Source organism: Brachypodium distachyon, chromosome 1, assembly GCF_000005505.3.
Source record: "Brachypodium distachyon strain Bd21 chromosome 1, Brachypodium_distachyon_v3.0, whole genome shotgun sequence".
In the NCBI taxonomy this organism is placed as follows: domain Eukaryota; kingdom Viridiplantae; phylum Streptophyta; class Magnoliopsida; order Poales; family Poaceae; genus Brachypodium; species Brachypodium distachyon.
Genome location: NC_016131.3, coordinates 6,609,177 through 6,637,063, shown reverse-complemented (window position 1 = coordinate 6,637,063; position 27,887 = coordinate 6,609,177). Strand labels below are relative to the sequence as shown.

Sequence of the window (27,887 nt, the reverse complement as noted above, 5' to 3'; positions counted from 1 at the left end):
ATTAGTTTGTTGCAATTTATGATGATCGCTCGATCTGCCGTTGGGGGCCGGCCGGAAGGAAAGAAACAATTTATGCCTGACGCAATCATGTCAGCAACATGGCATTTGGCATGTTGATGCTTGTGAAGAACCGGAGGAGCAGATGATGAATACCCTGTCCCGGGACCCGACGTAGATGCATGCTACAGACGTGCGTGCATCGCATGGTCTATTTTCTACTCGACTTTAATCATCATCGGCACTATCGTCGAGAGAAAATTAAGGGTACGTACGCCCCTTGCGCCAAATTGTTTTTCATTTCTAACACAACTGCACAAGAAGAAAATTAAGAACAGTGCGTCAACAAATCCGGGTCAACTCGATCCACCAACCAATCTGGGGATCGAAGAGAAAACTAATATGCACAAATTGGTGCAAATATTAATCCCAAGCTCGAGATACAAATCAAAAAATGAACACTATCTGATTCAAACCTGCGTGAGCAGCAAGGACATCTACAAATGTAAAATGGGTGTTGATTTTCTCCATGTAACCTAGAGTCGACCGTAGATAAATGCATACAATGCGCCGTGTTTTATTATTTATTATTTATTATTTGACACAAAAACAGTGGGAAAGGTCTCCACTGTGTCATTTTTTATTTATCAATGGTGTTTACAATGGAGGGTATGTACTGGGAGGAAAAAGAAAAGAAATCATAAAGTATCTAGCCAGGCACTCGTACCATCTTCGGTTTGGCTCTATGCCTTATTAGATGAAAATATTCTAGAAAACAAAAAAAAGGCAACATCCAGATCTTTTGTCCCATTATTAAAAACTAGCGTGGTTACCCGCGCAAATTGCGCGGCTAGAGTTACATGACAAAATGAAAATTTTGTTTTTATTTGTTTTCTAATAGATTTGCCATGTTTACTTCAAGAATTTACATGGTTTTTTTTTTGAAAAAAGCCGGGGTCAATTAATTAGGGACGGAGGGAGTAGCATTCTTGACATCTATGTTTTCTTTTCATATTCTTTGGGTTTGTGAACCAAAAAAATAAAGTCCTTTCGCAGAAACGTATTAGGTTTAGGTTAAATGGTTTCACAAAGTCCAAGGTTTAGATGAACAGTTTCATAGTTCATCGTATTGTTTCTAAGAAAAAAGAAGTACATCCTGGTTCAAATCAGACCAGCCACCATAGAATTTGGACTAGCCACGAGTTACTGGCATAACACTGCTTAAGATTGTGTTTAGCATCTCATTAGATTCTAATAATCCTGTTTGTTCCACCCGTTTTACCAACTTCTTTTATGCTTTTATATGTATTTTTTCACATATATTATGAACTAAATTCAGCACAGCATAGATTAGTAACGGCAGACTGAGCATAAGTACTTCCTCTGTTTCTTTCAAAATATAAGACGTTCTAGTTTTGTTTTAAGGCAAACCTTTTAGAATTTGACCAAGTTTATACAAAAATATATATACTAATATCTACAATATCCAATAATAAGTATACTATGAAGATATATATCATGATGTATTTAATGAAACTAATTTAGAGTTGTAGATGATGATAGATTGTTACGGAATATATAACTTTGGTGAACTTTTAATTTTTTTGTCTTAGAACAAAGATAGAACATGTTATATTTTGGAACGTTAAATCCAGCCGAACGTTCAAATTATCTCCATTTCTACACAACGTTAAATCAGCTGATCTCGAGTTTAATCACCTCCACTGTTTCACAAGCCGATGCTATCTACTTGAGGCTTGATTGGCATGCTTTCCAACACCCAAGTAAAAATGGAGATTAGTTTGTTCAAAAAAGAGAGAGGTAAAAATAGAGACAGGATAGAACACATTGATCTACATGGCCTTCAATTCTACCTCGGGCTAGCGCGTACGCTATGCACAATTGAGATATGAGGACCTTGGTTAGCGTTCAAAAGAAAAGAGAGATATCGCCTTGGTTGTTGGCCTTAATAATCAGCCCACGCGCTCCATCCCTGGTAGGGAGTACTACTAATGTACAACCAAGATCTTGTTTTGATCTCGGCCCTAATAATCAACTAGATTGGCCAATGTAGACCCCAAAGTCCAACATCTCTACAGTGCTCAACTCTAAGTTCGTCGCAGTCTCACCTGCCTATAAATAGCGTCCTCCTTGTTCTTCAAGCTCACACGCCACAGCTAGCCAGCCGCACTACCAAATAGTAGCACAGTTCACCCTTAGTACAAGCATAAACCAATATGTTCGGCGGCGGTCTGAATGTCCTCGGTGACCTGACCGGGGGGCTCAAGAATGGCCGGCTCAAGGGTTCGGTGGTGCTGATGCGCAAGAACGTGCTCGAGTTCAACGATTTCAGCGCTTCCCTCGTCGATGGCATCACCGAGTTCCTCGGCCGAGGCGTCACTTGTCAGCTCATCAGCTCCACCGTCGTCGACCCCAGTGAGCACCCTCTCGATCGGCCTTTCCTTTCCGTACTTATTTGATGTCTGTGACTTACAAAACCATGCTAATTCCTTGTGTGTAATACGTATGCGATTGCGAGCAGATAACGGGAACCGGGGGAAGGTAGGAGCGGAGGCGAGCCTGGAGCAGTGGAATATGGCGAGGCTGCCGTTCATCACGGCTGGGGAGACCAAGTTCGGGGTCACGTTCGACTGGGCGGTGGAGAAGATGGGCGTTCCCGGTGCCATCATCGTCAAGAACAACCACGCCTCGGAGTTCTTCCTCAAGACCATCACCCTCGACAACGTCCCCGGCCACGGCACCGTCGTCTTCGTCGCCAACTCATGGGTGTATCCGCAGGGCATGTACCGCTACAACCGCGTCTTCTTCTCCAACGACGTGAGTTTAGCTCTACTTGTTCACGAACCATGCTTGTAATTATGGTAGAGTATATATGTTCAGTTCCAACATATATAACACGCGCGTGTGCAGACGTACCTGCCAAGTAAGATGCCGGTGGCACTGAAGCCGTACCGCGAGGACGAGCTCCAGAACCTGAGGGGCGACGACCAGCAGGGTCCCTACGAGGAGCACGACCGCGTCTACCGCTACGACGTCTACAACGACCTTGGCGACAACCGTGAAATCCTCGGCGGCACAAAGGAATTCCCCTACCCTCGCCGCTGCCGCACCGGCCGCAAGCCCTCGGAAACAAGTGCGTGCTCTGTTTCTTCCCTCTTTCTCCCCGTGCGCGTACGCGCGGTTCAATTAGCTAGCTAGCTGGGCTGTGCACCATCGAATAAAAGCTAATTAACGATCCACTCAATGGTGATGCGCAGAGCCCGACCATGAGAGCCGGCTGCTGCCGGTGGTGCAGAACATCTACGTGCCGCGAGACGAGCTGTTTGGGCATCTCAAGCAGTCGGACTTCCTCGGCTACACCATCAAGGCGCTGGTGGACGGCATCGTGCCCGCGATCCGCACGTACGTGGACCTGTCCCCCGGCGAGTTCGACTCCTTCAAGGACATCGTCAAGCTCTACGAGGGCGGCCTCAAGCTTCCCAACATCCCGGCACTGGAGGAGATGCGCAAGCGCTTCCCGCTCCAGCTCGTCAAGGACCTCATCCCCATCGGCGGTGACTACATCCTCAAGCTCCCAAAGCCACAAATCATCAAGGGTACGTGCGTAATTATCGCACAAAATAATCCACACCGGTTTATTTGTATGTGTTCTGTTGCTCGATTTTTCTATTGTGTTCTGACATGTAAAAAAAATTCACACGCAGAGAATGAGAAAGCATGGATGACTGATGATGAGTTCGCGAGGGAGATGCTTGCTGGCGTGAACCCGATGATGATCAAACGTGTAACGGTAAGTCCACGATATGCATGTAGTACATGAATGAATTTGCTAGATAAGCATTACTCACTGGCAAGAGAACTAAAGGTTTAATTCACTGCACACCAGGAGTTCCCTCCGAAGAGTACTCTTGACCCCAGCAAGTACGGCGACCACACCAGCACTATCACCGACGCTCACATCCGTAACAGCCTCGAGGGCCTCACCGTGCAGCAGGCACTCGCCGGCAACAAGCTGTACATCGTTGACCAACACGACAACCTGATGCCTTTCCTGGTCAACATCAACAACCTCGATGGTAGCTACATCTACGCCACCAGGACTCTGCTCTTCCTGCGAGGCGACGGCACGCTCACGCCGGTGGCTATCGAGCTGAGCTCGCCCCTGCTCCAGGGCGGCCTGACAACCCCGGACAGCACCGTGTACACGCCGGCTTCGACCGGCGTGGAGGGCTGGGTGTGGCAGCTCGCCAAGGCATATGTGGCCGTGAATGACTACGGCTGGCACCAGTTGATCAGTCACTGGCTCAACACCCACGCTGTGATGGAGCCCTTCATCATCGCCACGAACAGGCAGCTAAGCGTGATCCACCCTGTGCACAAGCTCCTGCATCCGCACTACCGCGACACGATGAACATCAATGCACGGGCGCGGGGGCTGCTCATCAACGCCGGTGGGATCATCGAGATGACTGTCTTCCCTCGCAAGTACGCGATGGAGATGTCGTCTGTCGCCTATAAAGACTGGAACTTCACCCAGCAGGGGCTCCCCGAGGATCTGATCAAGAGGGGCATGGCGGTGCCGGACGCGTCGAGCCCGCACAAGGTGCGGCTGCTGCTCGAGGACTACCCATACGCCGCGGACGGGTTGGCTGTGTGGAACGCCATTGAGCAGTGGGCGGCGGATTACCTGGCCATCTACTACCCCAGCGATGCCGTGCTCCAGGGCGACGTGGAGCTGCAGGCATGGTGGAAGGAGGTGCGTGAGGTGGGCCATGGCGACCTCAAGGACGCGCCATGGTGGCCCAAGATGCAGACAGTGGGGGAGCTTGTTAAAGCTTGCGCCACCATCATCTGGACCGGGTCGGCCCTGCACGCTGCCGTCAACTTCGGGCAGTACCCATATGCAGGCTACCACCCGAACAAGCCATCAGCGAGCCGGCGGCCGATGCCGAAGCCTGGCAGCGAGGAATATGCGTTGTTGATGCGCGAGCCAGAGAAGGTGTTCATTCGCACCATCACCAACCAGTTGCAGGCTATCATCGGCATCTCACTACTGGAGATCCTTTCCAAGCACTCCTCTGACGAGATTTACCTCGGTCAGCGTGACACACCGGAGTGGACGTCAGATGCCAAGGCGCTAGAGGCGTTCAAGCGGTTCGGCTCGAGACTGGAGAGCATCGAAAGCCAGGTGGTTGCGATGAACGGGAACCCCAAGCTCAAGAACCGTGTTGGGCCGGCCAAGTTTCCGTACATGCTACTCTACCCCAACACTTCCGACCGCAAGGGCGATGCTGAAGGGCTCACGGCTAGAGGCATCCCGAACAGCATCTCCATCTGAGGAGGTCGCTACATACATGGTGCACGTATCAGCACCGATCGGCTCGGAGGGTGTTGATGACTGTGTTTGGAAGGACTATGGAACAACCGATGATTTCCTCGAATAATAATGTAACGTACGATGGTGTGTATTGTTCGATCAGCACCGAGAGTGTTGTGCGAGCAGCCGACTACGTGCTGCTACCTGATGGTTTATGTGCCAATGTGTAAAATTTCCTTTCATTTGCCTATTAATGAAGCCATTCTAATCTTCTGTTTCTTCCATTTGCTTCATGTTCAAGTTTGTTGGGTTTTATCTTTTCGAAAGAACATTACAATATTGTTTATTAGATTTTGTTATTTCTAAAGGAACCGAGAAATAAAAACTTTAAAGTCAATGTTAACGACCATCTAATCCAATCACTGAGATCCATGCAAGATCAATGCAAGTAAAACAAAAGACTGAGAAATTCTGAGGTATTGGCCCCACCAAAATGTTTGACGAGTGATCAATTTTCAACTGGAAATGTGTATCATCTGTTAGGTGATTCTTCCAAGCTTTCATTCGGGATGAAACGAGGAAGATCGATCTGGTTGCTACCTGCTGAGGAACGTTTTCCACAAGCAGGTTAATCGGATTGATATGATTGTTGTTTGAAAATAATTATTTTTAAGTAGACCGAGAAGTAGATGGTCCTTTTACTTCTATTATGTTTTTGAAAAAACAATTTTGAAGAAGAGAAGTTCTCTGGTCAAACTTTGACAAACAATTATAAAAAAAATGTAGCTATGTAAACGTTATACTATTGATTGAGTTTTTCGATACGAATACAACGATATCACTTTTGTGTCACAATAACGTAGTATTACCAAGTAGTAATGTTTCGCCAAAGACCCTTTATAAAATCTCGTGCGGGCCTTGTATATAAATCCGGCCACATGGAGTACACCCGTATGGCAGGGATTGAAAAGAGGTACAAAGTGGGAAAAAAAACATCAACACATGCCCGCGCATTTCTCGCGTCGCGGGCCTCGCGGGCCACCGTGCTAGTGTTTTTGAAAAGGACAACAATTTTGAAGAAGAAAAGTTCTCCGGGTAAAGTAGTTTACAACGCGGAGAGAGTTGTTTTTAATTCACCGTACGGTGGCAGAGCTGTCCGTCCGTGCCGTTCGATGTGGAGCTGCTTCCAGTCAATGCAAAATCATGCGAAAGTGTGCATTCCTAACATTACGATTCATGGTCACAAAAGCCAAAAGTACGGTCTGGAGGCAGGCATACATAACACGGCGAGCTGAATTTAGGAGTCCAAGTTTAGTAATCGATCACATTTTGTTGTGCATGCGGCTCCTCGAAGTGAAAATAGCCTGTTTGTAAATAAACCGGTGACAGGGCGCCGTTCGCGGGGGGCGTGGCCCCGGCCGTTGGTCCGAACGACATTCTCGCTTCCCGCCAGTCTCTCTTCGCCTCTCACTCCCCTCCCCCCCGCACATACACATCCCCTGTCCTCGCCTCCTTTCGCAGTTCTCTCCACCGCCCCGGCCTCCGGCAAGAGACCTATGAGAGATAGCGACGGTGAAGGTGCCGGCGGCGGACTCCCGCGCTCGCACCCTTCCAACATCCCGCTCCCGATGCCGCACTCGGACCCAAACTACTCCGGGACCGACGATGAGTGCTCCAACAGGCAGAGCAGCTCGTCCGCCACGGGCGGCGCCAGCCCCGGGTTCTACAACGACTACCCGACCAGCTTCAGCGGCGAGTGCTCGCCCTACAACATGTCCCCCTGGAACCAGACCATGGCGTCCCCCTGGTCGCACCACAGCGAGGCGTCGTCCATGGCGGCGCCGGCCACCATGGCGCCAGGCACCAGCCTCATCAGCTCCCTGGTGAGGGAGGAAGGCCACATCTACTCCCTAGCCGCCAAGGGCGACGCGCTCTACACGGGCTCCGACAGCAAGAACATCCGCGTCTGGCGCAAGCAGAAGGACTCGGGAGGGTTCAAGTCCTCCAGTGGGCTCGTCAAGGCCATCGTCATCTCCGGGGAGCGCATCTTCACGGGCCACCAGGACGGCAAGATCCGTGTCTGGAAAGTGTCCCCCAAGAACGGCCTCCACAAGCGTGTCGGCAGCCTGCCACGCCTGCGTGACTTCCTGCGCGGGTCACTCAACCCGTCCAACTACGTGGAGGTCCGGAAGAACCGGTCGGCGCTGTGGATCCGGCACAGCGACGCCGTGTCGTGCCTGAGCCCGACGGACCCGTCCCAGGGCCTGCTCTACTCCGGGTCATGGGACCGCACCTTCAAGGTGTGGCGCATCAGCGACTCCAAGTGCCTCGAGTCCGTGGTGGCGCACGACGACAACGTGAACGCCATCGTGGCCGCATTCGACGGGCTCGTCTTCACGGGATCCGCCGACGGGACCGTCAAGGTGTGGAAGCGCGAGGTGCAGGGGAAAGGGACCAAGCATTCCGCCGTGCAGACGCTGCTGAAGCAGGAGCACGCCGTGAACGCGCTGGCCGTGAGCGCCGTGGCGCCCGTGCTCTACTGCGGGTCCTCCGACGGGCTCGTCAACTGCTGGGAGGGCGAGCGCCACCTGGTCCACGGCGGCGTGCTGAGAGGACACAAGAAGGCCGTGTTCTGCCTCGCGGCCGCCGGGGCGCTACTGTTCAGCGGCTCGGCGGATAACACCATCTTCGTGTGGCGCCGTGACGCCGGGGTGCACTCCTGCCTGTCGGTGCTCACGGGCCACACCGAGCCCATCAGGTGCCTCGCCGTCGTGGAGTACAACAAGGAGAACGTGGCCGCGGCCGCCAACGAGAGCGGGGACAGCAGTAACGGAGCCTCGAGGTGGATCGTGTACAGCGGCAGCCTCGACAAGTCCATCAAGGTGTGGCGCGTGTCCGACGAGGCCCCCGACCCGATGCTCCAGGGACCCGGCGGCGGCGACGGGCCGCAGATGTTCGACCGGTACCCCGGCGACCCGTTCGGGGCCGGCAGCTCCTCGTCCTTCCGCTAAGATCGACAACACGCGCCAACCCAACCAGTTTTGCAAGAAGAAGAAGAAGAAGTGTCCACTCTTCGGTGGGCAATCACAATCTTGACTCACGGATTAATTAACCAAAGGAGTTTCTGGATTTTGTTCATATATATACTGATGATGACTTGAACGGCAAAGACATCGATCATGCCATGCCCGGGGAATGAACATCTGGAGTTGTGGTATAGTGATGAATCTAGGTAAGTTTGCTTTTTTCGGAACGTGGCTAAGGGAAATCCTCGTATACAACGTGATTATATATTTGTTGTGTAATAGTTGAACTTAACTTGATTTTGTGTTAAGGGATGAAATCAATAAAGGACCAATTGAGTTCTAAGCTTTAGTGGATCTAGATTGTTGTTGCTCCTCCAATTGGCACATGCAATTAATTAGCTGCTTGTATCTGGTTTGTAATTGTAACCAAAGTATACATCTTTTGTGCTCTCTTATTTTAATCGAATTTCATACATTGTTGTTCTTTATTGTCTTGTTGGAGTTACATTTTCGTGGTAAACAGTCAGTCAACAACTGAACCAGAAATGGTTCTGAAAGGCAACAAGCATGTGATTTCCTGTAGTTGGTCTCTGGCCGTGAGGCCCAGAACAAGGCCGAGATGGGCTTTCGTTGTCATGACCTTGGAAATCTGATCTACTGCTGAACCCTTATTTTCTCTGCAACATAATAGCAGCCCATCTTGATTTCTCTGGGCTGCACCTTCGTTTGTAGTTGGGCCACGTTTGGGAGAACAGAATGGTCATCGAATTCAACATCGCCATCCGGCGGCCCAAAGAGTGGTAAAAAAACAAAAGGAACATCACTATCGTGCTTCGTCCCCTCAAAAAAAAAACAAACCAATATCGTGCTTCGCACCCGCCCCGCACGCTCGCAGTCGCAGACTCGTATCGTAGCGAAGTTTGCCAACAACGCCGCGGCGCCGTGTTAATTTGGCCGTTGCCGAGCTCGCCCCTCCGGATCACATCGGCATCAATCACGTACATCACCTTTCGGTTGCGCACTGGTCGCCCGCCGGCGGGATTACGGCGGACTATCGAGTCCCCGGCCGCGCACCGGTCACATCAAATCCACGGACTAGCCATTTACTCATTAGGAGCGCAGCATCATAACATCGTGATTCGACTTTCTGTGCCGACGTACGTTTTGGCCTTTTGGGTACGAGCACGAGAACGGTGCCCAAGTGCAAGCCTACAGTGTAAGCCGAGCAATTCCAGCATGTCCATATTATGCCCCGGCAGTAAGCATTTTGTCAAGTAGTACGCCCAAACAAAACGATCGAAGAGGCTGCCGATATCGACGCGGCACCAAACCTTCGCAAATAAACAAGTCCTCGCGCTTGCCTTCAATTCCGGCTAGTCTGAAAATCCAGACGGACGCTGCTGCAGCACATCGTCACCCTGCGAGAAAGGCACATCGATGATGGATCGCCAAAAGGAAGGCATCATGCGTGCCAGTTCTCCCCGGGGGGGAAGAAAGAAAGCGGGAGATGTACTGCTAGGAAATTCGCGTGGGGAAGAAAAAGGGGGGCAGTTTCCCCGTCGCCTTTCTGCCTTTTTCATTTGTCTGTCCATACTCGGCCCGGCCAAATCGCACCAAGTGCTGTCCCTACGCCGCATGCGTCCTCGCGCACGCACGCACGTAGACAGAGCGGACGGGCCAACCGACTCGGCGTCGGCGGCCTGCCTTGGCCGGTTCCTCCCTGTTTCTTCCGTATCATACGTGCCTGAACACGGTCCAAATTAAACACTCATGCTTTTGTAAACGAGGAATCGAATCCGACGTCGTCTTTTCTTATCCCTCCTCACCAAGATAGTGGGTAGTAGTAGTACTGCAACGCACCGATGGATCACGTGCAATGCATCGCGCGCGCAGATGGTCGCCGTAAAACGGCCACAATCGGCGCCGTGCATACCATAATAACACGAGATCAGCACAACGGAGTAGTAATGCTACAAGTACTGGGTACGGAGTAGCGTACACATAGCAACCGAAGAAAAAGGTCCAAATAACTAGGCGAATTTACAGTACGTGAGTACGTCTACACGCGCTCTACGGTCCTAGGAAGAAAGCAGTAATGGCGTGAGCCGACCGAGAAGATTGGTCCAAGGTACTGTGCGGAGGTCCAGCAACGTGGCAGAGTGTAACTGCTACAGTACAGTACTAGCTGAAACTTATGCGGCGCGCGTTCGGCATGCACTTGGTAGAATGCAGTCGATCGGTGGACTGGCCATGTTCTGTGGTCGAGCTCAAGGGCCCGAGAGTATCCACGAATCATGTCTCCGACCGGCCGGCGGTGGAACGGTGCGGTCACGGCCGCTGTCAGCGATCCCCGCCGTTATCGGTCTCAACCTGTGCAATGTTGATCGAGCACCGGCCGGATGCTCATTGTCACTACTCACTAGTTACACCTTTGTGTCTGGTTACTCCTTAAATTTGGGTACATCCGTACATGGGCGGTAATCTTCTGAAATACTCCCGAGTCCCAACATAGTCATGCCACTAGTTACATCTTTGACGTCACAAAACAAAATTAACTCTCCTTTTTTGACATGGTACGTAGAACAATATATACTCCTGCTTCAGTAGCAAGTGCGTGCTTGGCGGGAGCAGCGAGCACCTAGCGATCTCCCTGGTTTGGCTGTAAGTAACTTTCACATGCGAACATCAAGCAGCGAAAACACGGTCCACTACTCCACTAGGCTGTAGCGTGCGACCGTGTGATCTCATATGTCCGCGTCACCCTTACGTGCCATTTCGTTCTTCCCCGTTCGGACCGTTTGCTCAACTTTAGTGGCGAAAAGAACACACTCTGAGCTAGCAGTAAAGCAGAGATGTGCTTAGAAAATCCTCTGCCCAAAAGCAACGAACAAAAAGGGACAAGTGTGGTCAAAATTCAAAACCAAACGCAGATATCTCAAAACAGGCGAGCCGATTTCTGCTGCAATTTCGGATGAACATTCACATGGCTTTTTATTTCCTTCCGCAAAATATTGGGCGCGAAGAGCATGCATGCACATTTCATTTTCCTGCCACTTACCCAACTCCTTTTCCCCCCCTTCAACTTTCCTTTTTTCCCTGTTTGTCCTGGTGACTTTGTCCAAATCCAAAGCGTAGACCGGGACAAAGACAAAGTAGGTCTGCCCCGAAGAACTTTCCGAGCAGTCCAAACCGAAGCAAATCCTGTCGTGGAAATACCAAAAGGATGGTGACGTGATCCGATCCCCATCCATCCATGTCCATGCCAATGGTGGAGTGGTTAGTTAGCTCACACACCTCATCCATCACACGAGTGTAGCAAGCAGCGAATGACGGGAGATTCGTCCATGGCCGGCCATAGCTTTCCATACATACATGTCACTAATCGGCCATAACTCCCTGCTGCTTCTGACACACTGTCACCGGAAGTGGGATCCTGGATAGGATTTATTAGTTTTGCAGAGGGTAGATGACGCTCTAAATACGCCTACCCACCGCCCCCAATCATACGACGCCAGGGAGGCAGGGATAGGAGAGGATGTAAATGCCGTCGTCGTCTCCCAGATCACAGCTCGAGACTGCAGCGAGGAGCAGCGGCGGCCATGTCGTCCTCCGCGGTGCTGCGCGGCCCGGCGAGGGGCGAGGCGTGGTGAGTGTCCTCTCTCGGGAGAGACTGGGTTTTGATGCTACAGTAAAGTGGATGGAGAATTGCGTCGGGTTTCCCGGGGGTTCTGATGAATTTTTTTGTTTGTTTGCTGGGATGCACCGGCCAGGTTCTGCACCACGGGGCTGCCGAGCGACGTCGTGTTCGAGGTGCAGGACATGAGCTTCCATCTCCACAAGGTACTAGCTGCTTGCCTTGCCTTTCTCTGGGGCTGTGCTATGATCTTTGTTTCCTTGTGGTATTTCGTGTTCCCACCTCTGTTGTGCTCGACGAAATTCCGCTGAGAAATTTCCGCGCGCAGTTCCCGCTCATGTCCAAGAGCCGGAAGATACACCGCATGCTCACTGAGCAGGGGGAAGAGCCGCGTCCGGCGCGCCAGCGCCGGCGGAGGAGCTCCGGAGGCAATGCCGGCGACGTCGCTGCTGCTACGGAAACAGAGATAGAAGAAGCAGAGGAGGGGGAGGAAGAGGAGGATGGGGACGAGCAGGAGGAGGAGGAGGAGGAGCAGGTCAGGATGGAGGACGGGAAGTCGTATCGCATCACCTTCCCGGACTTCCCTGGCGGCGCGGGCACTTTCGAGACGGCGGCCAAATTCTGCTACGGCGTCCGCGTCGAGTTCACCCCCTGGAACGTGGCGCCGCTGCGGTGCGCGGCGGAGTACCTGGAGATGACGGAGGAGCACGCCGAGGACAACCTGGGCGCGCGCGCGGAGGCCTACCTGGCGCAGTCGGTGCTCCGGCATCCCGGCGAGGCCACCAAGGCGCTCAAGTCCTGCGAGGAGCTCCTGCCGCACGCCGAGGAGCTCGGCATCGTCGACCGCTGCGCGGACGCCATCGCCGCGCGCTCGGCGTCGTCGTCGCGCGCCTGGTCCGACGACATGGCCGTGCTCGGCCTGCACTCGTACAAGCGCGTCATGGCGGCCATGGCCATGGCCGCGCGCGAGGACGGCGTGAGCAGGTCGGAGGCCATGGAGCGCTGCCTCGTGTCGTACGCCAGGGGCACCCTCCCGGGGCTGTCGAGGTCCATGCGGTGGCGCCTCGCGTCGGCGCCGGTGTCGTCGGAGGTGGAGCAGAGGGAGCTCCTGGAGGCGGTGGTGGCGAGCATCCCCGCGGAGAAGTGCTCGGGGCGCGTGGTGACGGCCAGGTTCCTGTTCGCGCTGCTGCGGACGGCGCACATCCTGCGGGCCTCGGACGCCGCGCGCGCGGCGCTGGAGCGGAAGGCGGCCACGCAACTGGAGCGGGCAACGGTGGAGGACGTGCTCATCCCGAGCTACTCCGGCGCCGCCGAGACGCTCTACGACGTGGACTGCGTCGAGCGGGTTGTAAGGCACTTTTTGGCCGAGGAGGAGATCGGCGAGGACGAGGCGGCGTCGGCTGCTGCGATAACGGAAGAAGAGGCGCCGGCGGCGACGACGACGGCGGTGTCGCGGCCGTCAGCGGTGGCCATGGTGCAGGTGGGCAAGCTGGTGGACAACTACCTCGCCGAGATCGCGTCCGACGCCAACCTGAAGCCCGCCAAGTTCTGCGAGCTCGCGCTGGCTCTTCCCGACCATGCCCGCATCTACGACGACGGCGTCTACCGCGCCGTCGACATCTACCTCAAGGTCTTTGCATGCCCAATCAACCATGTCCTGCTACTGTTCTCTAAACTTTGTTTCTGACGTTGTGTGCATGGGCAGGCGCATCCGCGGCTGGCGGCGGAGGAGCGGGACAGGGTGTGCGGCGTGGTGGACTGCAGGAAGCTGACGGTGGAGGCGTGCACGCACGCGGCGCAGAACGAGCGGCTGCCGCTGCGGGCGGTGCTGCAGGTGCTCTTCTTCGAGCAGCTGCAGCTGCGGCGCGCCATCACGGGCACGCTGCTCGCGATGCCCCCGCAGCAGCAGCAGCAGCAACAACGGCGGCGGCACTTGGCTGGCGGCCCTGCCACCAGCGAGACGTGGCGGGCGAGCGCGGTGCAGGAGAGCCAGGTGCTGCGGGTGGACATGGACGGCGTGAGGCGGCGGGTGCAGGGCCTGGAGAGGGAGTGCTCGAGCATGCGGAGGGCCATCAAGAAGATCGACGGCCGCAGCGGCGCCGGGTCGTCACCGGCAAGAAGCGCGGACGCCGATGCCGAGGACGAGGGCGGCAGGCCGGCGAGCTGGAGGTCGCGGTACGGGTGCAAGTTCAGCACGCAGGTGTGCGACTCGCAGGCGCGCAACGTGGTGGCGGCCTCGAGGGCGTCCAGGATGGGGATGAGCCCATGAGGCCGTGAGCGTGAGCGCGACAGCACATCGGGGACCCATGGCGGCCGCAACACCCTGTTTCGGCACTGCTGTGGCATGGTCCGCAGCCGTCTGCCATTTCGTTTGACATGTTTCACGACCAAGAAAACAACCAACACACGAGATGAAAATGGTTGAGAGATTCGGGTTTCAAATTGTCACGACTCACCACGAATAGCCATGGAGTAGTATATGAAATCACCGAGTTCGAGCGCCGTAAAATCAACTCTCACCCCTTCTCATCTCGTCTGTATGTATGGTCCAGCTGCACTTGATACGTGTAACCTGAAGCGGCGTCACCACTGCCATTTGTGATTTTTGTCGACACTCAGGTGGTAGGGATCCATGTGTGCTGTCTCTTGCCTGTACAATATGCTTTGCCCGTTTACAGTTCGAGATGCGTGTGTTTTGGCTGGGTGTATGTTGCAGTATTTCCCCTTGCATGTAAAACTGCTTTCGGAGTACACGGTAGCACTGAAGATTTGAGCTGACGGTCTCACTACTTTGGTGGTGATTGATACTCCAGATCACAGGGTGTAGTGTAGTACAGTGCATGCACCCACGTTCCAGAAACCTCACAAAGCATTATTGGACGCGAGATGAACTTGTGCTTGCTTTGCTCCATGGAAGAAATAACCTTATGTATCGTGCTTGCAAAGTTCAATCAGTAGCGTTTCATCCGTACAATTTGTTGATATCCTCCATTTCTTTTCAAGAGGAGGACGAGAAAGGGTGCTTGCTTGTTACGCCTTTGTGCTGGTAGGTTCACTTTCACATTAGAAATTTTGTAGTGACGTGGCCTATACCATTATTAACCTTTTCAGAGACATCTCAACTTAATTTGTTTTCTATCGAAAAAGCCTGAAAAGGTGGCATAGAAAGTAGGCACTCGAATATGTTTTTGCCTGTACAAACCATTTTCTATGCTCTATTGTATTCTGGCCTATCTGACACTCCTCGGCTACTGGCTATACTTTGTTTTGCAACTATAAAGACGACCGGTCATAATGCAGCACATGTAACTTCCATATTGTCTCAACTCTCAAGCACAACCAACTAGCTTTTCTTCACCTTTTCAGTACTCTACTTGAAACTAAGTTGTGCAAATGCACTTTGTTCAAAAAAAAAGTTGTGCAAATGCACTTTTCACATAGTATAACGAGAATCTAGGTTGTGCAGATGCACTCTTCAGATAGTATAAGCGACACTGTTAATAGAGTAGTTTCGCACCTATGGGCCATCGCATTACCAATCAGCAATTCTTTCCGAACAGTCCTATATGTGTGGATATGTTAATACGCTCCCATGTTAATATATATGTTGACCTTTAACCCCATGATTTTATGCATAATTACTGTCATACGTTCATGATATGGTGTGCTTTATATTTCATTTCACTTTATAAGAGTTTGGTTTCTTTTTAGGGCTGTTTTCTGACAGTCTGGTCTGTTTTATGCAGCAGGGTCATGAAACCAAGTCCGCCTAGAAAAGCAAATGACCTCTCGAACGAGACCCATTATTATTGGGCCAGTCTTGGCTTAAAATAGGCCCATTTTTGGTCTTTCGGAGGAAATCAGGCCCGGCTAGTATGGCAAGTTTTACCTATCCGAAGTCCGAACTTGTCTTACTAACCAGCCCCTATTTGAGCCGAAAGTGGAGTATGATCTAAGCCTAGATTGGCATAGCAATTAGCCTGCTCTCGGAATTAAGCGTTACTCTGACGACAGTTAGGCTGTCTTGAGCATTGAATGGTGCTTTGTTGATGCGTTGAATTAGTGTTATGCTTTTGGTGAAAGTACCATAGGTGAACCCTATGCGTTTAACTACTATGTGAACCCTTGTAGCTACTGAAATGTTGTCTCAATGTTGTTGTTTGCCGCTGATTTTTGCTATTCAAACGAGGACTGAAATTTTGTCCAAATTTGTATTGAAGTGCTGTCCAAATATTTTCTGAAAATGTTGTTGTTTGCTGCTGATTTTTGCTTTTCAAATGATGTCCAAATTAGGACTGAAATGCTGTCCAAATTTGTATTGAAGTGCTGTCCAAATCTGGAGAGAATCTGAACATATATGATGTTCAAGTCTCCTGCTTCAATCACCAAAATAGCTGGCTGTCACGGGCTTCAGAACAATACGGGAGGAAGCTAGTCTTGTATCTCATGTTTAAAGAGGTAATGTTATATTTTGGCTCCGTTAGTGGCTGTTAGAGGCCGTTAGTCAATAGTGGCATTCTGGGTTGAAAAACTGACTTGTAGTGCTATTTTGAAGAGCTAGTTTTTTTAGTGGTATTTTGAACCATAAGTTTCATGTAGTGGTATTGTGTCGATTTTCTCCTATAATAATAGTTTCTTCAAACAGTCTTATCTTAGAGCAAAGTTAAAAAGTCTTATCTTAAGGCAAAGTGAGAGTTACTAGAAGAATGACATGAAGAAGTCTCCTATAAACGATGCATGGTCAAGAGCGCAAATGAACCTATCAATGCTACTCGGTCTATATCGGCTTTACAAAATCTCTGCTTGCTGGTACTTGAACTGACCGGCTACTCAGACTCAAGGTTTTTTGGTTATGGAGTACTTTTTTTTACAGAGGTAGGAGGGGGTTAATGCGGTTATCAAGGAAACCATAAGTTTACTGTAAGATTATCGGACAAAGTCAAATAAAAAACTAAATTCAATTTTTTCTATGCAGCAAATAGGTGCTCTACCCAAAATATCCCCCACATTAGGCATTCAAATTCAAAATACTCGGTGAATTTTTGCTCGGTAAATACATTTACTGTGGGACCGGTAAGTGCCCTTACCGAACGGCAAACGTAATTACCGTCAGGTGACCAAAACCCTGCTTGGACTTCAACTGTGAAGAGACAACGGATCAATGGCATAGCCATGCCCTATTCTTTTTGGTAAAACAAACCAGGCTTTTGATTCAAATTATTCGATTGGCTTTACTTTGTTAGAACACTTCTGGACAAAATAATAGGATGAGTCCGTCTCTCCCAACCCCGACTGGGGCGACCGCCCTGGCGCCGCCGGCTTCACCACCCAACCCCCACCTACCTAGACACCACAGCCCAAAATCCCCCCACCGCTCGCCCCCGTCCACCTCCTGGTCCACCCCGGTGCGGTTCTCGTGGGCGGATGCCTGCGGCGAGGAAGAGGAGGGGGAGTTTGTCCCGGATTCGCTCCCGCCGATCCTGGACCCTCCAGTACAGATACTGCCGCTGGGTCCTCAAATCGAGCCTGCTACCAACCGGATCTACATCCCCCCGCAGCGAAGATCCCCTGTTAATGCTATTCTGCCTTCTCCGACATTCAATGCGACTGTTCCTGAGAGATCCGCCTTAAGGCGCCGCACCTACCGCTCCCGCCGCCCGGTTTGCCTTCGCCGGGTCAGCCGCGTGTCTTCATTACGCCGCGTGCTTCCTCGATCCTGCCCCCACCAACCCGACTCCCGCCTCCGCCTGCTGGGTTGCCCCCCCCCCCCCACCCGCCCCCCCGGCCAACCCCGCATTCATGGCGGGTCTCGTCCCGTCTCGTCGGGTGCGGCGCGACAAGATGGAGCTGCGACGCGCCTTGATGCCTCACAGGGCTGGCAGCCGGTTAGGCGCTCGCATTGGTGGCGCCGGGTTTCCCGAGGTGCTCCGTTGGCCTCCACCGCTCGGGATGGGGAACGCCGGGCCGCTCTCCTTAAAAGGATGCGAGGCCGGTGCTTTCGTTGCCTCAATTCCACCCACCAAATCGCCAACTGCAGGGAGCCCAAACACTGCTGGAGGTGCCACCGCCCTGGCCACATCGAGAGCTCCTGCAAGGCTGCTCCGGTCCCACCCCCGCTGCCGCTCCCCCCTCGTCTCCCCTCTCAAGTCCTACGCCGCTGCGCTCATGGCCGGAGGGGGGGATTTCCAGGGGCGCCCCGATGACGACTGCTGCATCGCGGAGATCACGCAGGAGATGATCGTGGTCGAGCACTCCTTCAACACCCACGGGGTCCTCATCACCATCGGCATGGACCACCCCCGCACCAAGCCGCGACACGTCGCCGACGCCCTCTGCCGTGAGTTTGGACTCACCTTGGACGAGGTGCGGGTCTCCCTGCACTATCCTGAAGATTTCTTCGTCCTCTTCTCCGAGCCGACGACGCGGGAGACCGTCGTCGACCATGGGCAGTTCCACTCCAACGGCCGCGAGTTCCTCATTCTCCCTTGGAGCACCGACATACATTCCGAATGGGTGGCTATGCCATACCACGTGCGCCTCTGCGTTGAGGGGATCCCGCTACACGCCTGGACGAAGGAGACGGCAACGGCCATCGTGGGACGCCGCGGGAAGGTACACTTCATCGAAGAACAGTCCATCCGGCATGAGAATACCACGACCTTCAACTTCTGGCTTTGGACTGCAAACCCGAGCACGCTGCCTCGCCGGAGCTGGTTCTCCCTGATGGAGAACAAGGATGCTGCACGGCTCATAGCGCTGCCCTTCATGCCCATCATCATACACGACAAGCCGGCCTCTGGGCTGGAAGGACGTCGCACGCCTCTCCTCGTCCACATCGACGTCGTCGAGGACCTGACGGCCCTCACGCCGACGAGGGAGGGCGGCTCGGTGGCATCCCGTGGGCGTCGTGTCATCCAGGGATACGCCTGGACCCATGGTGAGCTGGACTCCGGCCGCTGCGACAACGGTCATCGCCCTAGGACACTGACCAGGAACTGCAAGGACAGCCGGCGGCACGACCGCCGGGATGACCGCGATCGCGACGGCGATCGTGACGGACGCCGGGACCAGAATGGACGTCGCGACGGCCGCAAGGAGTTGCCAGCGGCGTCACGCCCGGCTTGGCCGGCCCCCTAACCCAGCGCCGGGGTGTGCCGGCAGATGCGTCTTCGCGCTATGGCGGACGCCGTCTTCATGCCTTCTCCGGCCCCCTTCGCCTTCAGGCTGGACGCCGCTCCCCGGGGAGCACGCGGTACCTCTCGGCCTCCCTCCTCGGCCCCGTCTGCTCTGCCAGGCTGCAGGCCCGTGCTTGCGACGCGCGGGCCATCGCCGCCTCCTCCTACATCCGCGACCACCCCTACATCCGCGACCACCCCTACATCCGTGACCACCCCGGCTGCTCTCCAGGCCTGCCTCTCTGACCTCTCTCTACAGGTTTTGGTGACACCTCCGACCACGCTCCCGGCGCCCCCTGCCATGCCTATCATGGCCATCCCCTTCACCGACCTTGATGACTGCCCCAAGCCGGATTCAGCACCCGCTGCGGTGCAAATGCTGTCGGTGGAGGCCATTACTGCTCCTGCTCCTACCCCGCTTGTGCCGGGTACCATCGCTGCTCCATCCTTGGCCGTTGCTACCGCTGCCACGACTACCGACCCTGCTTCTCCAGCATTGGGTGGGTCTGGTGGTCCCGTAGTGACTGCAAGTGATGGTCCCGCAACGACTGCACGGCCCTCCCTAGACGGCTTCGTCGCCTCCATTTGCCGGGAACTGCCGCCGCCGATCCTTAGCACGCCACGCCCGGCTTCCCCACCGTCGGAACCTGCTGCTACGCCTGTGGCCCCCGCCATCCGACGTAGCGCTCGCCTCACCAGGCGCCCTGCTACTGGCCTCTCCTCAGAGTTGATGGCCCAGGCGCTGGTGGCCCACCGGCTCAGCTCCCTCCCGCCTTCTATGCCCTTCGATGATGCCGCCAGGGAAGCTTACCTGGCTCTGTTTGCCGGGCCACTCTCCGATCAGGCCATCACGGCCATTGAGGCTCTGGTCAAGGAAGCCAAGAAGACGAAGAGACTCCCCAAGATGCTGGGCACCGGGAGTGGTACCGGCCGCGGAGTTGGACGCGGCGCTGGAACGGGCCGTGGCCTCGTCGCCGCCTAGATGGGTTCTACTACTCTGCAAGTCCAGCGGGTGGCTATGGCGCCGCCGCTACCCTGGGCGAGGCCCAGTTCTTTGCCTTGTTTGTTTTTCGTCATCAGTTGCTGTAGTCGTAGGTCTTCGAGTCTTCCTCCCGTCAAGAATTGTATCCGCAGAAGTCAGCCAGATTGTTTACTCTGTCGTCTTCAAACCTTCAGTACTCTGTTAATTGTGTGCTTGCTCCTTGCGCGTTGACGACACCCATGTTTCCCCCTTCCCCGGCCGGGAACTCGACCCATCTTTTATGCTGGAATGTAAGGGGCCTAAACAACCCGGCCCGACGTGCTGTCGTCAGGGCGATGGTGAACGATGCCCGAGCCTCCATTGTTTGCTTGCAGGAGTCCAAACTTCATCACGTGTCCAGATCGGACATTACGAAGATCCTCGGCACTTGCTTCGCAGACGACTTTGGCTTTCTCCCCGCGGATGGTACCCGGGGAGGCATCATCCTCGCGGTCTCTAACGCCTTCTTCTCTCTCTCCAACGTCTCATGCACCACCAACACGATCTCCACTATGGTTACCTGGCGTGCTGACGGCTCCTCCTGGCGGCTCTCGGGCGTCTACGGCCCCCAAGGCGAGGCGCAGAAGATTGAGTTCATTCGGGAATTGTGAGTCCTTGCTCCCACCCAAGGCGACAAGTGGCTCATCATCGGAGACTTCAACTTGATTTACAAGGCGGCAGACAAGAACAATGTCAACCTGAACCAGCGCCTAATGAACAGATTCAAGAGGGCCCTCGACTTCATGTCTCTGCGCGAACTCCGGCTCATGAGACGGTGCTTCACTTGGGCGAGCGAGCAGGAAAACCCTACCCAGACGCGTATTGATCGATTTTTTTGTTCCAGTGGATGGGACCTCCTCTTCCCTTCCGCTTCTCTCCAGGCGCTTCCGGCGGCGATTTCGGATCACGCTCCCCTGCTCCTCATCGGCTCGGAGGCCTTCCCCAAGCCATCTGGCTTTCGCTTCGAGGCCTTCTGGACGCGAATGGATTGCTTCCTGGAGACCGTCTCCGTTGCTTGGGCTGAACTCGTTCGTTCCCATGACCGAGCCCGCCGTTTGCACGCCAAGCTTGCCAGGGCTGACAAGGCCCTTTCCTCCTGGCACAAAGCCTCCTTCGGCAACACCAACCTGCAGATGACTATCGCGACTGAGATCATTGGACGCCTCGATGCTACACAGGAATCTCGTCCCCTCTCGGCTGCTGAGCGCCAGCTACACGCCTCCATGCGTCGGAAATTCGCCGGGCTAGCCTCCATCGCCAAAATCAAAATCCGGCAGCGGGCTCGCTCATCAAATATCAAGCTTGGAGATGTCAATTCTCGCTACTTCCACATACGTGCTAACGGGAGGCGCAGAAAAAATCTCATTCAATCGCTGGCCACCCCTGACGGTCTCGCTATCACGCACGAGGAGAACGAGAAGGCGATCTTCGACCACTTCCGTGCTTTCCTTGGCACTTCTTGCCCCCGGTCTGTGGGTCTTGACTGGAGGGAGCTCGGCTACACCCCTCACGACCTCCTCCACCTCGACGCCCCTTTCAACATGCAAGAGATCAAAGCGGTTGTGTTTGCTCTCCTGCCGGAGAAGGCGCCGGGCCCGGACAGTTTTATTGGAAAAAAAATTCCGAGCATGTTGGGACATCATCAAACTTGATCTGAAGTTGGCGGTTGATGGCTTGGCGAATGCGGGGGGGGGGGGGGGGGGCTTCTCCGCTCATCAATTCGGCCACTGTCATCCTCCTCCCCAAGAAGGGAGACGCCTCCTCCATCCGAGACTACCCGCCTATTAGCCTCATTCATAGCCTAGCAAAAAATTTCTCCAAGCTCATGTCCCTGCGCTTGGCCCCTCTTCTGCCGGACCTTGTGTCGGCAAACCAATCAGCCTTCGTCAAGAAACGATGCATCCACGACAACTTCGTTCTCGTCCAAGGCATCATCCGCGATATGCACAAGAAAAAGGAAGCGGGGATCTTCCTCAAGTTGGACATCGCGAAGGCTTTCGACTCCATCTCTTGGCCCTTCATTCTCGAACTCCTAACGGAGTTAGGCTTTGGACCGCGTTGGCGACAATGGGTTAGCATGATTCTTTCCTCGGCCTCCTCTAGGTTTCTCCTTAATGGAGCCCCGGGCCCTCGTATCCGCCACGCCCGTGGACTACGTCAAGGAGATCCGCTCTCCCCGATGCTATTCATCATTGCTATTGACCCCCTACATCACATCCTGCGTCGTGCGACTGAAACGGGTGTGCTGCGTCCCTTCCGCGAGGGACATGTTTGGGCGCGCGTCTCCTTATATGCGGACGATGCTAGCATCTTCACCAGCCCTGCCATGCAAGACCTGACGGCGATTTGCAAGCTCCTTCAGATCTTCGGTGATGCGTCCGGTCTGCGCACCAACCTCGACAAATCCGAGCTCTTCGCTATCGGATGCAGTGAGGACCAACTGGCTGCTGCCCTTTGGGCGTTCCCGACGAGGCAGGGAACCTTCCCTTGCACATACCTGGGCCTCCCTCTGAACCCCACTAGGCTCAAAGGGGTTGCTTTCCAACCCCTCATCGACAAGGTGGGCGCCCACCTGGCCGGCTGGAGGGGCTCCCACTTCACTCGTGCTGGCAGCGTCGTCCTCACGAAATCGGTGTTGTCGGCCATGGTGACTTACCATCTGTCTGCCTTCCGCATCCCGGCTGAGATCCTCCGGCGCCTCAACAAGCTCATGCGCACCTTCATTTGGTTGCGCAGATGGGCACCTGACCAGGAGCTCTCGTCCTTGCCCCTCGTCAATTGGGGTACAGTGTGCCGCCCGCGTCCGTTGGGCGGGCTGGGGATCCCGGATCTCGCCAGGTTCGGCCGTGCCCTCCGTTTACGGTGGTTATGGTTCTCCTGGACTGACCGTTCGAGACCTTGGATTGGCCTCAACTTGCCCCAAGATGCGTCGGATATCGCCCTTTTCCGCGCCTCCACCAAAATCATCATTGGGGATGGCTCATTGGCCCTCTTTTGGCATGATGCCTGGATGCCAGATGGTTCCACACCCCGTCTACGTTGGGCGGGACTCTTCGACATCGCCTCCCGCAAGCATCGGACGGTCCAGAAGGAACTTTCTTCCAACAACTGGATCCGTTCCCTTCTCTGCATCAACTCGCCACAGCTTCTCTCAGACTTCCTTGAGCTTTGGGACTGCATTCAAGGGATCACCCTGTCGGATCAACGTGACTCCATCTCTTGGCGCTGGACCACCTCGGGATAGTACACTACGGTGACGGCCTACCGGGCCCAATTCCATGGTTCCTCTCCTCCTTTCTCGGTTGCCAAGATATGGAAGGCCCAAGCGGAACCCAAATGCCGCTTCTTCGCGTGGACCGCCGCCCATGACAAGCTTCTCACCGCCGACAATCTCGCTGCCAGAGGATGGCCTCACAACCCGGTGTGCCAGCTCTGCAAGATACACCCGGAGTCCCTCCTTCACCTCTGTCACGACTGTTGTTTCGCCAAGGAAGTCAGGGACCTCATCCACCGCTGGGATCGGTCCACCCCGCCCCCCGACACCCCTTCTCTGTCGTTCAATGAGCAATGGGATGCTCACCTCCATGGCCTTCCAAAGGCGGCGAAACGACGGCGGAGTGGACTGCTTATCTATACTTGGTGGGGCATTTGGAAAGAGCGGAATAGGAGGGTTTTTAGAGGCAAGGCCTTGTCGGCCACGGAGGTTGCCTATTTGATTTGGGAAGAAATCAACGTCCGATCGCACGCTTGCTCCACAGACCCGGGAGACTAGTGCCCTTCTAGGGAGTTTTTTCTCTTTTTTTCTTTCCCCTATCCTTTTGGAACCTTCCTGAGGTCCCATATTGTACATACTCTCTCCTTTTAATCGAACGACGGGTATCGACCGTCTTTTTCTCAAAAAAAAAACTCATAGGCTCTGAGAAGCCGCATAAGTTGACCACTTCAAACAGTCGAAATCTAATTGTTGAACGCGTGGTTTGAAACACTATTGAGTCAAGACGCTCTTTTTGTATCCGGTAAGAGAAAAAATAGCCCTTTGGGTCTCCGGACACACTTTGGCCTGGCCCATCCATGTTTATCATGGCCTGTAGCATGATTGTCATCAAAGCCAGGCCAAATTCGTAACTGTTGGCTAATAAAGTCCGAGACCCGGCCTTCTCGAGTGTACCAGGCGTCCAGGCCTGGTTAATACATCGATTGTTGCCGCCTTGCCGGGCCAACTTTGTTCGGAATGCCATACGGTTGAAATACTCGTGGCTGGCTAGGCATTTCCCTCCTAGTGCTGTGTTCAGTGTTGTCTGACAAACGACGAAGAAATGATGGAAGTTCGAAGAAAGTGATATTTCCTGACCGTGAAATGAATGTATTTGTCATGTTGTAGCACTAACAGGTAAAGAGAAGTGCTAGGTGTCTGAGTACAAAATTTCTAGTTGGGTTCCTCGCAAAAGAAAAATCCAGTTGGAGTTCAGACTAGGGAGATTGATAATTTCTGCGACTTTATGATCCTTATAATCAAAAAAAAAATTGCGAGCGTTGCAAAATCATCACTGCGAGTCTGCTATTCTGCTCCTGTGTAGCGGTAAAACGGTGCGGCGCATGCAGGCCATCCAATCCCCCAGCAGGCCAGCGGGCAGCGATCATGGTTCTCCCGAAATTTCTTTTTTTACAGGGTAAGTTTACTGCGTGCGTGCAGCCGCAGAAATCACACAATTCCACGCCCGTCTCGGCGTCTCCATGAATGATATGCCAGGCAAATTGCAAGACATCGACGGACGTCACGGACCGGCTCTCTGACTTGTTTGGATACTCCCAAGCTAGTCCTCCATCTGGTGTGGTAAGTTCTAGAACAAAAATTTCCAACGAACAGAAGAAAAGCACGAGATGGAATTGAAGCAAAACGCAAGTTCCACACTGCGAGAATGACAAGTGCACGTACCGGCAGAGAACATACGCCTCGTTGAAAAGTTCAGACTTCAGAGCACACCTGTGCTACAATTCCTGCGTCTTAAAACAAGTTCCTACCCCTCCTAGTGTGGCTCCTTCCTCGTACAAGGAGGGCCGTACGACGGCTCCGCCGTCGCCGTCAACCTGACATTGACACACGATCAACCCACACGCGTGCGACCGATCCTGGCACACGGCCGGCCAGGTTTACATGGACGGACGGACGGGCTAGCGTTCGCGCGTGGCGAAAGATCTTTCCGGAAGAAAAGTTGGCACGCCAAATTCCAGATTCTGGCAACCTTTTTGCTTTCTCCACGTGACGTTGCTCTCTCTCGCTAGCTGGTCACGAGTGGTAGGTGTGAGGTGCACCGTCGACTATTCGTCCCTGTCGTTTCTCACCCTGATAAATGACAATTACCCTGGCTTACGCAAGCTCGAGAGTTTCTACTTACGGAGTAGGAGTAATTTGCAGCACGAGAAAAGGTCCTTGGGTATATGCTAGCACGTCAAAGGAATTCACCACGGGGATGCCTTGGACACCGTTGGTGCGGTTCAGCGCCGTGACAAAGCTGTTCCAGCCACAGGAGACGACGGAATTGGAATTTGGAACCGTCTGCCGTGCTACACGCCCTTCACCGGCGCTGCTCGGCTCTCCCCTAGCCAGCTAGCCTGCCCCATTATTCCTGGAACCTTCTCCCAACTTGCTCCACATGTCTCCCCCTTCTTCACGTACGTCCATTGCAGTATTTATACGGTCTCCGTTCCACAGGTAGTTTAATTCACAGGTCCTCTGCAACAGTCAAAAGTTGAACTTTTAAGAGGGAAAGCTCAAGCTGACCGACCGATCGAGCCCAGCAATGGCGGCAGGGGCGGCGAGGCTGCTCAGAGCAACCCCCGCCGAAGCCATCCAACACCCGGACATCCGTCGACTGCCTTCATCGTCGTCGTCCCCCACGACGTCCGGCCACGTAACCACCAGTTGTCGGCCGTGCCGCATCCCGTCTCTGAAGTTCCCGCCGTTCCTGTGGGAGACGACGAAGACGCGGCCGCACGGGGTCGTCAGCCGCGCCGCCGAGCAAAGGGCGGCCCTGATCACGCTGGGATCAGCAGCGCCCGACACCACGCAGCTGGAGAAGAAACGGCGCGGGCTGCTGCGCCTGCCCGGAGACGCCGGCAGCGCAGACCTTCTGCTGCCTCTGGCGTACGAGGTCGCGAGGAGGCTGGTGCTGAGGCAGTTCTGGGCGACGCGTCTCGCGCTGCTCACGCACCGGTGCTGGGCCAAGGTCGCCGAGGCCGTCATCCACCAGGTAACAAACTGAGTAACCGGCCTACAGGGTTACAGAATTTCTTATGTCAAGTACTGTAGAAGTAGTGGAGTAACGTACAAAAGTTTTCATTGTTTGGTGTACTCATCTGAGCCTGTAAACTGATGATCAGGTCGTCGTCAGATGCCAGTCATTCACGCTGATCGGCGTGGCGGGGTCGCTCGTTGGTTCCGTCCCATGTTTTCTCGAGGTAAACTAGCAGCTACTGGCCTTTATTTCGTGACGTGGCGGGAGTAGTACAAGTCAAGTCATCAGAAGACTGATAAATCCTTTCATTTCATGTGTCTTGTAGGGCTGTGGCGTTGTTCTCGAGTCCTTCTTGTTGCAGTTCCGTGCCATGTCCCAGGTGGTAGATCAAGCCGAGATCATCAAGCTCCTCATAGAAGCGTTAGGTACGTACGAATCCTTTTAATCACTAGCTAGGCACTACTGTACCGCATCAAAGCTGAGTGTACACAACGCTTTACCAAGTTACTAACTCGGTCCAGGATTAATCAATTCTTCTTCTTCAGACATGTTCCTGATCGGCACCGCGATGCTGACGTTCGGCATGGGGATGTACTTCATGTTCTACGGCTCCAGGACCGCCCAGAACCCCATCCACCAGAGGCTCAAGGAAGGGGCGAGGTTCCAGTCGATCGTGCAGGCGAAGTCGAGGTTCGGCCACGCCATCCTGCTCCTGCTCCAGGCGGGCGTCCTCGAGAAGTTCAAGAGCGTGCCGCTGGTCACCGGCCTCGACATGGCCTGCTTCGCCGGGGCCGTGCTCGCGTCCTCCGCCGGCGTCTTTCTCCTCTCCAAGATGGCCATGCATCCGCAGCGACCCAAGCCAGCGGCCTTCGCTGTGAACGGTTAATTCTGCGTGTGACTCTGCAACAGATCAAGGTCTCAACGACATGGGAAGGGATTGATCTGGAAGATTCAGAATTGCAGACCCTGCATTATTCTCATCCGTTTCACTCGGGTTTCTCATCTTACTAACTGTTGTGATAGGTGTAGCTGTGCTACTTAGCTAGCTCACATTTATTCGTTCTTTCGTGTCAGCAACACTAGTGATCGTAGCAAAAATGCAAATAATTTTCATCTTTTTTTCACTGTCTGTAGTATTGACATTGTCAGTTTGTAAGTTTGTACGCGACGTTAATATAGCCTCTTGGCGAAAGAAAAAACCAAAGCACATGACCCCGACTTCGAACCTCTTTTCCTACCAGGCTGCTACTCTGCATCATTAGATTACGTGTAAATTCGTGGCGTTGTGGTGTGCTTGCCTTCTGAAATGTCAATGGCCACGGACATGCAACGAAACAGATGCACGACCGAGTGCTTTCGAATTCGACGGCGAAGGTGCGAGGGCCGTACTTGGCGTCGCGGAGGCGGAGTTGTCTCTTCACGACGCGTGTTTGCTCCGGCCCCCGCCGTCGTGCTGACGT

General features: G+C 53.9%; 5 protein-coding genes and 1 long non-coding RNA gene across 6 annotated transcripts; 5 read left to right on the top strand and 1 right to left on the bottom strand.

The window, feature by feature from the left end:
* The first annotated feature begins 2,148 nt into the window (after positions 1-2,148).
* Positions 2,149-5,619, top strand: LOC100831787 (linoleate 9S-lipoxygenase 2). The gene is made up of 6 exons (XM_003559890.4): positions 2,149-2,433; positions 2,540-2,835; positions 2,929-3,151; positions 3,276-3,614; positions 3,723-3,808; positions 3,905-5,619. The coding sequence occupies exons 1-6, from the start codon at positions 2,235-2,237 to the stop codon at positions 5,354-5,356; spliced, it is 2,595 nt and encodes an 864-aa protein (XP_003559938.1). The 5' UTR covers positions 2,149-2,234; the 3' UTR covers positions 5,357-5,619.
* A 1,048-nt stretch (positions 5,620-6,667) lies between these two features.
* Positions 6,668-8,704, top strand: LOC104582417 (protein JINGUBANG). Its single transcript, XM_010231943.3, has one exon. The coding sequence runs from the start codon at positions 6,892-6,894 to the stop codon at positions 8,344-8,346; it is 1,455 nt and encodes a 484-aa protein (XP_010230245.1). The 5' UTR covers positions 6,668-6,891; the 3' UTR covers positions 8,347-8,704.
* Positions 8,705-11,544: 2,840 nt separating this feature from the next.
* LOC104581973 (BTB/POZ domain-containing protein At5g66560) lies at positions 11,545-14,773 on the top strand. Its single transcript, XM_014896424.2, has 4 exons — positions 11,545-12,007; positions 12,132-12,201; positions 12,324-13,625; positions 13,701-14,773. Exons 1-4 carry the CDS (start codon positions 11,961-11,963, stop codon positions 14,262-14,264), a joined length of 1,983 nt encoding a protein of 660 aa, XP_014751910.1. The 5' UTR covers positions 11,545-11,960; the 3' UTR covers positions 14,265-14,773.
* Positions 14,774-19,171: 4,398 nt separating this feature from the next.
* LOC104581972 (proline-rich receptor-like protein kinase PERK8) lies at positions 19,172-20,152 on the top strand. The gene has a single exon (XM_010231188.1). The coding sequence runs from the start codon at positions 19,172-19,174 to the stop codon at positions 20,150-20,152; it is 981 nt and encodes a 326-aa protein (XP_010229490.1).
* A 4,381-nt stretch (positions 20,153-24,533) lies between these two features.
* On the bottom strand, positions 24,534-25,663 carry LOC112269819. Its single transcript, XR_002961955.1, has 2 exons — positions 25,128-25,663; positions 24,534-25,032 (listed from the first exon to the last, which is right to left on the bottom strand). It is a non-coding gene; the product is annotated as an uncharacterized LOC112269819 (long non-coding RNA).
* Positions 25,664-25,719: 56 nt separating this feature from the next.
* LOC100834051 lies at positions 25,720-27,645 on the top strand. Its single transcript, XM_003559397.4, has 4 exons — positions 25,720-26,442; positions 26,573-26,650; positions 26,753-26,852; positions 26,973-27,645. Exons 1-4 carry the CDS (start codon positions 25,993-25,995, stop codon positions 27,311-27,313), a joined length of 969 nt encoding a protein of 322 aa, XP_003559445.1. The 5' UTR covers positions 25,720-25,992; the 3' UTR covers positions 27,314-27,645.
* The last annotated feature ends 242 nt before the right edge of the window (positions 27,646-27,887 follow it).

Coding starts and splice junctions, on each gene's coding strand:
- LOC104581972 (XM_010231188.1), top strand. CDS start 19,172: ATGGCGGACGCCGTCTTCATGCCTTCTCCGGCCCCCTTCGCCTTCAGG.
- LOC104581973 (XM_014896424.2), top strand. CDS start 11,961: ATGTCGTCCTCCGCGGTGCTGCGCGGCCCGGCGAGGGGCGAGGCGTG. Junction 12,008..12,131: donor CCGGCGAGGGGCGAGGCGTG/GTGAGTGTCCTC, acceptor TGCACCGGCCAG/GTTCTGCACCACGGGGCTGC. Junction 13,626..13,700: donor CCGTCGACATCTACCTCAAG/GTCTTTGCATGC, acceptor GTGCATGGGCAG/GCGCATCCGCGGCTGGCGGC.
- LOC104582417 (XM_010231943.3), top strand. CDS start 6,892: ATGAGAGATAGCGACGGTGAAGGTGCCGGCGGCGGACTCCCGCGCTCG.
- LOC100831787 (XM_003559890.4), top strand. CDS start 2,235: ATGTTCGGCGGCGGTCTGAATGTCCTCGGTGACCTGACCGGGGGGCTC. Junction 2,434..2,539: donor CTCCACCGTCGTCGACCCCA/GTGAGCACCCTC, acceptor GATTGCGAGCAG/ATAACGGGAACCGGGGGAAG. Junction 2,836..2,928: donor GCGTCTTCTTCTCCAACGAC/GTGAGTTTAGCT, acceptor GCGCGTGTGCAG/ACGTACCTGCCAAGTAAGAT.
- LOC100834051 (XM_003559397.4), top strand. CDS start 25,993: ATGGCGGCAGGGGCGGCGAGGCTGCTCAGAGCAACCCCCGCCGAAGCC. Junction 26,443..26,572: donor CCGAGGCCGTCATCCACCAG/GTAACAAACTGA, acceptor ACTGATGATCAG/GTCGTCGTCAGATGCCAGTC. Junction 26,651..26,752: donor CCGTCCCATGTTTTCTCGAG/GTAAACTAGCAG, acceptor TGTGTCTTGTAG/GGCTGTGGCGTTGTTCTCGA.